Source organism: Gobio gobio (genome assembly GCF_949357685.1).
Source record: "Gobio gobio genome assembly, chromosome: 5".
Classification (NCBI taxonomy): Eukaryota; Metazoa; Chordata; class Actinopteri; order Cypriniformes; family Gobionidae; genus Gobio; species Gobio gobio.
This window is the reverse complement of record NC_137101.1, coordinates 45,006,096-45,017,089: the sequence shown is the minus strand read 5'-3', so window position 1 is coordinate 45,017,089 and position 10,994 is coordinate 45,006,096. Positions and strand designations below refer to the sequence as shown.

The following is a 10,994-nucleotide window of genomic DNA, read 5'->3' as shown; positions in this document are numbered from 1 at the left end:
CTCAGTAATCACCAGAGATGGCTGACACGAAACTGACGTTTCGGCGCTGTGCTGAGACCCCGAAGCGCAGATGTTTCGAAACACTGCTCTGAACTGTGATTCGAAACACCAATGTCACGTGACTATGGCTAAATGAAGCTTCAAAGTGTTTCATCAGGTGGCGCCTGTCGAAACTGCGTTGATTAAAGGGGGCAGGAACAAACCACACAGTCACACATCTGTATTAACATAATTCCCCACAAAGTTTAAAAGTGAAGTAAATCCATCTTCACCTCGTGGGTTTTTGTGAGAGGAGAGAGATTGTGTGATATATGTGAGATTTATAGTGTGCTTTGGTTAGTTAGGCTATATTTAGGCTAGATTTAAATGAGATATATTGACTGATAGGTATAGACAGGGACAGATAGATATAGTGACACATTCATATAGGCTAAGTTAGATAGTGACAGATAGCACAGCATAATTTAGAGATATAGAATTATATAGATTCATAGGTGATATATAGATAGATATATTAATAGAATAGATAAAAATGGAGGCTCTGCATAAGAGATGCCGTACATTTTTTTTATTGCTGAACAAATAATCATTTACAAGCAGCATGGCAATAACAGAACATTTTTGTATTACAAAATACAGATCAGGTGCTTGAAAGTACAATAGAAAAATATATCAGGCAAAACATAATAAAAGACACAAAAAACATTAAACACAGCAGGTTGTGTTGGCTGTAGTCAGATGACTTTAGCTGTTTTTTATGTACCAGTGGTCACACTGCTAGCCTACATTGTATTGCTGAACAAATTGAAATAGGTCACGCACATTACATCACAGCAATGGCAATGGCCGAGCGTCACTCAGATATACATCACAAAAGGAAAGAAAAGGCCATCACAACTTCAGTTTCATGTCAACTTTAAGGTTCTGATGTCACATGTTGTTGTTTTCACACACTGACCACAAGTTTGTTCGCCTCTAGCTTTAAAAGGAAGACGAGTACAGACTACATCTACAAAGAACAAGGAACAAAATCATTTATTTAATTATATAAGTCTGATTGTCTGAAGAAATGTCTGATTGTATTTATGAGGATGTGATCAGCTCTGAGTCTGAGGAAATGAAGACAGAGAGGGAGGAGAGGACAGTGGAAATCTATGAGAGTGCAGATCATGACTTCAGGACAGAAACAAACACACACCAACCAAATCAGCGTACAGGTAATTACATTCATTACATAAAAAACATTTAGAGTCTGCACATGTTCAGCATCTAATGTCATACACATGGTGTTCAGGAAGTGATTGTGTGAAGATCAGGGGCCGGTTGCATAAACCGTTAAGACTAGTCTTACAAGTTAGACATACTTTTTTTTCTTTAAGACTTTTCATAATTTTTTTTTAATCAGTTACATAAAAACATAGACTGGCCTAATTTGATACGAAAAGTGAGACTGAATGCCACTTGCCTAACTGTTAGTGGCTCATACTAGATCTTAAGACACGGTCTTAACATAATGGCTTAGTTTATGCAACTGGCCCCAGAAGCTCAATAGCAGCTTCAGTGTGTTTGGTGCTGCTGTGTGTTCTTCTGATGCTATTATAGGATTTAATAACTAAACATTTGTATATGTTTTGGAGAGAGAGAGAGAAAAAAAAGACCAAAATGTTTACTCAGCCTGTTTTTCAGTTAGGATGGTCATTATTTTGATATCTGAAATGAGTTTATTAACTGAACTGTACACTGATAACCTTGAACACAGTTAGTCCATTGTTTGCCCTTGATTGATGACCCGAACCTCAGATGAGGTCAGGTGCATTTGAGTGTCAGAAAACCTGCACAGAAACATCCAGCAGTGTTATCATGACAATTTCATGGAGGACCTGTGCATTCATAATAATGTTCATGAGAATGCTGCTCTATCTTTGTGCGAGAAACAGAGAAACCACAGACCATAAACAGTGCAGGTAGGTAATCATCAGCTTCTGCGGTTACACAAAAGATAATGTTTTGAGAACTCAAGCTTGAAAAAGGACACAAAAGCACTATTAATGATCATTATATGAAGAACTAACCATATACATATATATTCAAACTAAATACATATATGCTTCCTATCATTGCTGATAAGACAGACATGATAATTGTTGATGACGAGTTGATTGGATAGATCATTTGAACGTGCTCTTCCTGAACTTTGTTAAAGGGATAGTTCACCCAAAAATGAAAATTAGCCCATGATTTACTCACCCTCAAGCCATCCTAGGTGTATATGACATTGTTCTTTCAGACAAATACAAAAAGTCCTGGATAATCCAAGCATTACAATGGCAGTGAATGGCTGACCAAAATTTTAAGCCCAATAAAGGCCTTGGAAGAGCCAGGACATGTTTTAATATAATTTAGATTGTATTCGCCTAAAAGAAGAATGTCATATACACCTAGGATGGCTTGAGGGTGAGTAAATCATGGGCTAATTTTCATTTTTGGGTGAACTATCCCTTTAATGAAACTTCATATGTTGACAACATTGAAATTGAGACATTTAGGTGCCTCATCATAAAAAGGACTAATGCCGGATACCAAAAAACTGGCAAATGAATCTGTGTGCACTGGAAGGATTTGGCTAGTAACACAGCCACAATTCTTAGAGAATAATTATACTAAAGAAAATTACAGAAATGGGAGTGAAAAGGTTTAGTCGTGTCATGTAAAAATATCTTATTATTGGAAATAATCGCATTATTGGTGCACATGTAAACATAGTTAATGAGTTGAACTGAAGAACCGGTCTAGTCTGTGAACAATTTTTTTTACTGATTGTACATACTCATTGAAAGCATCATTCTGTGTTAGCCTCATTATGTCAATAAAACCTTTACCCTAGCCTCCTAGAGCAGTGGTTCCCAAACTGGGGTACTCGTATGTGACACAGGGGTGTTTGCCGTTCATTTAATTCTGCCCCACCAAAATAACATTAAAACCGAGCATGTATTTCTAACAGACACAATGTAAATACATGACATCCAATCAAAATACCACATCTTTTGCGGTCAAAACTGACTGCATCCATTTCCACACAAGCAGCGTGCATAGGATGCGTGCAGAGTTGCAGAGCTGCCTTAGCAAATCATGCTACATTACTGCCATTCTCAACAATGTACCTGCAGATTCAGCACTAACTAGCATTAAGAACTAGCATTAAGAACAAATAGCAAATATGGACACAGACTGTGCATAGAGATCGATTTATGATTCAAACTCTCTTCGATACAAAAACATACCCTGTGGGAGTTCTTGTTTTTAATGTTGATAATATGTTACACAAGCAAGAATGCAAATCCAAATATCCACATGACTGCAAACATGACACTGTTTTTATATAACAGTTCAACAAACAAAAGGGTAATATTAAGTAATGTTCATTTTAAACACAGTATTGTCAGTATTTGCTCTATTTTGCAACAAATTAATTTGTTCCAAATTAATAAGTTCCAACCAAGGTTATTTTCTTAAACGAAAACTGAAACTAAGACTAAAACTATTGGTCAAAAAACATTTTCGTAAACTGAAATAAAATGTATAATTAATGAGACGCAAGTTGAACCACTTTTAATTTGAGCGCACTGCTTTTAGAATGGCTTTTCATGCGCAACGAGTGCGGGTGCAAAAGCAGCTACTAGTAGCAAGTAGCGTACTACTACTGTTTGTTAGAGATTTTATGTTTAAATACTACTAATAATATTATTATCCATGTAGAGACATTTCCCCACAACGTAGGGAATACCAGGACACACACACACACACACACACACACACACACACACACTTCATTATTTAATCACACTGGTTGTCCCAGCAGGTTGTTATTATAACCTTTATTTTACCAGGAAAAGAAAGCACATTGAGATTAAGAATCACTTTTATATTACCATTTGTATGGGGCTTTAAAGCGCACCGTATTTCTAAACTACATGTATGTAAACCGAGGTCCTTGGGCGGATTAGGTCTGCCCAACTTCCAGCTACTGGGCTGCAAACTGTAGCGCCTTATCATATTGGAAAAAATCTCTTTGTGTGGGGCCTTTAGGCGACATTCCATCCTGGCTTGCCATCGAACAAAGTGCTACTAATTACTCTCTCTCTTCTCTGCTTTTTGCGGCACCCGCGCCACCCATAACAGTGACCAACACAAATTGTATACTTTGTAGTTCTTTTAAAATATGGCGCCAGATTTGTAAAGCGTCCAAGTTGCCGTTCACCGCATTATCTACCCCTGTCGCTTATAACCACGCCTTTAAGCCATCACTTACAGATTCCACATTTTCATCTTGGTCCAGTAGAGGAATGGTTACAGTGAAAGATATGTACGTAGACGGTAAATTCCCCACATTTTCCCAACTGAAAGATAAATTTGATCTTCCAGCATTACATTTTTTTCGATACCTTCAGCTGAGAAATTATGTTCATAAGTCTATTCCACACTTTGAACTACTTACAGATGAAAATGAAATATACAAATTACTTTCTGCCTCTCCTGATGCCCCTAATCTGATTTCTCGTTTTATGGATATTTTCACCAATCAGCTCAACATATCTACACTACATCTGAAAGATTCCTGGGAAAAGGATTTAGGTATTCAGATACCTGATGAAGACTGGGTTAGGTCTATTAAGATCATAAGTACATGTTCTATCAACTCAAGACATCAACTAATTCAATATAAAGTAGTACATAGACTTCATTATTCTAGGACTAAACTTAGCAAATTCTATCCTTCCACCTCCTCTATCTGTAACAAGTGTGAATCTGCTGAAGGCACCTTGGGACATCTCTTTTGGTCATGCCCGAAAGTATATGAGTTTTGGCACAAAATTTTCAAGTTCTATTCAGAAGCTTATTCTTGTGACCTCTCTTTTGACCCGGCTATAGCTGTTTTTGGCTGGTCTAGTTCTCTCCATGGTTTTGACCATCAAATTCAGAAAGCCCTACAGTTTGGCATGGTAGTAGCCAAAAAAATAATTCTATGTCTTTGGAAAAAGACATCGAAACCGCTCTTTAAATCCTGGCTGGCTGAACTTTCCACTACTTTGCATTTAGAAAGACTTAGACATAATATCTCAGGTAATATTGCAGGTTCTCCTTTTCCCTTGTTATTATTATTGTTATTGTGGTCCTTGTTTCCTTGTAATGTCCTATGTTGTGTTGTCTTGTCTTGCTGTCTTATTGTCAAAATAAAAACATAATATACAAAAAAAAAAAAAGATTCACTTTTACAAGAGCGTCCTGACCAAAGTTGTGTTGGCTGTAGTCAGATGATTTTAGCTGTTTTTTTTAGTGGTCACTCTACTAGCCTACATTGTACATTGTATCTTGTTAAACAATATGAATGAGTTTGTCTGGAATTTTCATAATTTTTACTTTTATTATTAAGATTTCTGCACAAGAGTTAACTCTAATCGGTGTAAACATTAAACTTTGCTGAAAAGAAAATTCTTGCTTTGGTCTTTGTTCGGACCGCAACTCTGCTAAACTATAATTATAATAACTAAAACTGAAACTAAATATATAAAAACTAAATAGAAATGTGCTCACAAAATAAAAACTAAACTAAAACTAGCAAAACAATTTATGAAACTAACTAAAGCTAAACTGAAATTTATTGCAAAATTTAAAATGGTATTAAAATAAAAAACACATTTAAAAACGCAAAACTATAATAACCTTGGTTCCAACGAAAGCCACAGCAGAACTGCAGCACACAGCAGTGTTTCATGAACGAATCGTGAAAGTCATTCATTCAATGATTAATTCATAAATACAGCCACTTGCTTGGTTGATGAATGAATGAATGACTCACGCATTAAGACAAGTTTATTTAATATTTAAAATAATCACTTTGTTTTTATCATGTTGCATATTTCTCTATTGAACATTTTGTTTTTATTTAGCACTAGAACCGCCAGGGGTTGTTGTATACCTAAAACCGCCAGCGGGTAAAATTGACCCATGCAGATGATTTCTGTTTTGATACGGCTAAAAAACATAATATGTCACTGTATTATGCCACTGTCTTCACAAAGTAATGTATAGAATCATGGAATTATTATTTTTAGACATCAACTATGTTTTTGTCCTGTTGTTTTATGCTATTTTAAGCAGGCTACACTAATCACTTTTTGCTGAATATCGAGGCTAAATCAGCCTGCAATTACAACATGAATTAGAAGGAAATAAGTACATATTTGGGTGGAGTAATATTATAATAAAATATCATTCATTACATAAAGATAACCCATGTTATTTAAATTACTAAAATACCCTAAATAGACAATAAAGAGCAATAGTAACACCGTGCTGCATAGGATTTATTACAAAGGATGACATACGATGCATGTACATGCGCAACAACAAATTCAAGTGCACATTTTTACTTAATGAATTATTAAATTGTTCAGTTATATAATTTATCATTTGAATAAGAGAACAACACCAATATCATGAAAATTGTTTTATTCATTACATCATGGATCGGAAATCTTGTTTTTCAGGAAACGGGCAGACTTGAATAAATAGCAACACAGTAGCAAACAATTACACAATAAAACATGCAAAGCAAAAATGTATAATTAATCCAAAGTTTGAACATTTATAAATAGGCTAAAACATCTTCATTTGATTGTGCGTTGTGTGACCGTTTACAGTAAGCCGACACGTTGCTCAAATACAGCGCGAATATAAAGGATTATATATATATATATATATATATATATATATATATATATATATATATATATATATATATATATATAATTATAAAGGGGCAAATTTGACCCGCTGGCACTTATAGGTATAAATGCCCGTTTTTTTATTCTAGTTTTATGTAAACGATTTTTAACAGGGGATTCAACAGGGGATTGTAAATAACACAATTTTAGTATAAGTCAATGACTGGGAGCCTTGGATATTTTATTGAAAATCTGTCATGTACATTTGAAAAACAGCCATGGGTAAATTTAAGCATTATTAATGTTATAAATATTTATAAAGGTAAAAAAATGCACTGGAAAGTCAATTTAGAGGGCAAATATTAGGGTACGCAGAAGGATGGTAAATGCCTCAGGGGGTAGAACACTCTAAAAAGTTTGGGAACCACTGCCCTAGATCATTGCACCACACATGATTTGGGACTTTACACACTGACCTCAAATAATTTCTGTTCTCAGTGACATGTGAATGACTTGCATTTAAAGGAAGAATCGCAGGCAATATAAACAAGCATGCAACAGAAGAACACAGATTACACACAATTAAGTTAGATTTTGATTTCACTGGATTAAGTAAGGTGACTTTTCTCTCATGTGTTTTTGATTTGTCTGATTTTACGGTGCTAATTTGAACCTTACTGCTACATCTACATCTGCTAACCACATTACCACAATAGAGCCCTTTAGCAAGAGCTTTTTGGTATGCAAATTATTTGGTATTGACAGACAGGATGTCACATGCTCTTGTACTGTGACCATTTTCCACTAATTTGCCTCATTTACTAAAAGTAGAGTCTCAAATAGCAGAGGACTACAGAGTAGAAACACACTCAAGTGTGAAACATCATTTCCATGATAAAGCAAACAAAAATGTCTCAGGCTGTTTATGGCAATATAAACAGTGATGGAACACAGGAGATGGACAGAGGCACCAAGAGAAACCATACAGGTACAAATAATAATATCCTTAAAAAATAAAAATATTGGTGTCATATTTGATGCCACGCTGTTATTTGAGCCTTTTGTGCAGAATACGGTTAAGACATCCTTTTTTCACCTCAGAAATATAGCACGTTTACGTCCTATGTTGTCCTTATCAGTTGCTGAGAGGTTGATAAACTCTTTTGTTTTTTCACGTACTACTACTGACTACTGTAATGGTTTTCTAGCTGGAGTATCTAAATCCTCACTTGACAAACAAATATTTGAAGAGTTTCGTTGCAAAACGAGATATATCCATTTTGAGAAATGTTGGTTATTTGACATTATTATTTAAGACATCAACAGTCAAGTTCATTCAAATTTTTTGTACATTAAACTATTACTTGAGCTCAGTGAAGGCCAGGGACACAATATTCTTCAAATCCAGGATATTTTTTTATTTAATTTTATGTCCATAAATAGTTCATAAATAAGTCAAAAACCATGCCAAAATGCAACATATTTATCTTAACATTGTCAAACATCTTAAATTGGTTACAAAAACAATACATCATAAATATATGGAATAGTATATACAAAGATCGATTAATAATAATAAGATTCCGAGTTAGTTTTGGCCAGAACATACACAACATAACAATTTTTTTTTTTTTTTGCAAAACGCTATATATCCACCTTAGGCTATATTCTACTACTGTAATACCATTAAGAAAAGCTAGTGAATCAATGTTATCCTGGTCCACTTTTGTAGCGTTTTTATACATTTTTGTGAAGTTGAAGGCTACATCTTCATCTGACAGTTTGTCGGCATGACACAGACCAACATTACTCACGGTCGCACGATGACCACAATTAATCTTTGGATGTTTTCCCTCCCCTGAATGCCTTGCCCGTTTGTCTTCTTCCTTTGAGGATTTTCTTTAGATGCCTTCCTCTTTCTCCCAACAGCAGCTGGAATGACCGGCTCCAATCCGTCATCGAAATCCATAACGTTAGCTTGACTCTGAAGCTTTGATTCTCTGACTGACAGACAGCTGTTGATCAGTGACGTAGCCTACGTGACGGACAGCTCGCCTACAGTATAAACAATTTAATGGTAAACGTTTTTTAGTTAGACTATTGAATCCTCTTTTTAAAAATATGTTTTATGTTTTGATATTATCATTAAATCACTGAGCAAACTCGGAGCACTTCACCGGCGGTGACTCTCTACTCGCGTGACATCCTGAGCTAGCGCAGCATCCTGAACGTTCTATATCGCACTTTGTAAAGAAGCTGGGCTGGCGGATATCGCGTTTTGTGAAAAAATACATTTTGTAGTAGGCTTAAAATGTACATTTTTAAATCTTATTAATGGCAGCAATTCATACATAGATTAAGGTACATCTAAACAGTGATTTCCAATAATAAAATCCAAATGTCAAAAAATGGCGTTTATCGCGTTTTGCAACCGAACTCTTCATTTACAAAATTCGGCTGCTAGAGTTCTATCTGGGGTCAGGGTTAGTCATATTACCCAAGTCTTGGAGTCTCTGCACTGTCTTGATTATTCATTAGTGGTGCTTGTGAAGCAAGGCATCAATATTACTATCTCACCCAGGATCGGTTTATTATTATTCTTTATTCTGGACACTTTTTCGGCGCGCTTCTCCTCCCACATTTTTTGTCACAGACCCATGAATGAGGCGTCAAATCGACCGGCCTATACGGGAATGGTGTGCTATATCTTTTCTAAGGGGTCGGGGGTACGATGTTCGCCCCAGGGGCGAAAAAGTAGCCGAAAAATCCCATTGACTTAACATTGCGACAAACTTTAACGAGTCATAACTCTGAGCGAGGATTTTGTAGAAACTCGTGGGTCACCACATTTGAAGAGGCTGACAGGCCCTGTAAGATGACACATCGCAATGGGGTGTGAGTTGTACCCCTGGGGCGCTAGAGCTCCCCAAATTTCCTAAAATTTGACCCCAGTCATTGTCTATGGGGAGGATGTCCCATTAAACTCATGTGTTTCTCTTACTATGGGAAATTGCATAGGGATTTTGTATTGACCATAGCTCTGGCTCACAGTGTCTCAGAGACAAGGGGGTGGGCTCAATTTACTCAGACAGCCAATCACTATCTCAGGATGATTGTCAACCTATGAAGCCACGCCCTAGCAACCATTTAGAGCTCCCTAGCAACTGATCCCATAGACTTCCATTGAAAGAGATCAAAGGGATATCTTTGGATAGAAGTGTCATAGAAACATGAGGGTGGGTTTGTTTGACTTGGGGCATCAACAGCCAATCACAAATCACCTTCAACACTTCCTAGCCACGCCCTAGCAACCATTATCAAGCAGCCTAGCAACCGTTTACCAAGACCTATATCTCTGCCTGAGAACATCATTGAGGCATGGGGGTTGGTTTATATCATTCTTACTGACAAGCAGCCTTTGGAGTATCATCATTGGATGCTGGCAAGCCACTCCATAGCAACCAAACAGAGTACCCTAGCAACCGTATAACAAGACCTATATCTCTGCATCAGAACATCATACAGACATGGGGGTTGGTTTATATCATTCATACTGACAAACAGCCTTTGGAGTATCATCATTGGATGCTGGCAAGCCACTCCATAGCAACCAAACAGAGTACCTTAGCAACCGTTTACCAAGACCTATATCTCTGCATCAGAACATCATACAGACATGGGGGTTGGTTTATATCATTCATACTGACAAGCAGTATCATCATTGGATGCTGCCAAGCCACTCCATAGCAACCAAACAGAGTACCTTAGCAACCGTTTACCAAGACCTATATCTCTGCATCAGAACATCATAGAGACATGGGGGTTGGTTTATATCATTCATACTGACAAGCAGCCTTTGCAGTATCATCATTGGATGCTCCCACGCCACTCCATAGCAACCAAATCAGAGTACCCTAGCAATCTTTTAGCAAGACTTATATCTCTGCCTCAGAACATCTTAGAGACATGGGGTTGGTTTATATCAAGCAGGTAATAAGTAGTGATATTCAAACTGTATAGCCACACCCTAGCAACCATGTACAGTACCCTAGCAACCGTACAAACACATGAATAAGCCATATCTCAGCCCCAGAACATCCTACAGACATGTTGCTTGGCTTTTTTGCATCCCAGTAGCATCCGTGTGGCGAGTTTTGCCACGGCAAGCACCACTCACATTTTCTTCAGGAAATGTACATTCTAGTTTTATTTGTTGTATTTAAAGTGTGTTGTTATGTAAGCTTGTAAAGCACTTTGAGAAAGCAACTT

The 10,994-nt window shown here is 36.7% G+C and overlaps 1 protein-coding gene across 3 annotated transcripts in view; it reads left to right on the top strand.

Moving 5' to 3' along the window:
* The first annotated feature begins 948 nt into the window (after positions 1 to 948).
* Positions 949 to 10,994, top strand: part of LOC307126130 (uncharacterized protein) — a 25,814-nt gene continuing 15,768 nt past the window's right edge. Inside the window, exon 1 of one of the 3 annotated variants that reach the window (XR_013816459.1) lies at positions 949 to 1,217. Coding sequence is in view for 2 of the 3 variants with exons in the window: in XM_079816516.1 (XP_079672642.1) it covers positions 1,070 to 1,217 (148 nt within the window). In the remaining variant the exon portion in view is untranslated. The remainder of the gene's footprint in view (positions 1,218 to 10,994) is intronic. The other 2 variants (XM_079816516.1, XM_079816517.1) reach the window with 2 other exon arrangements.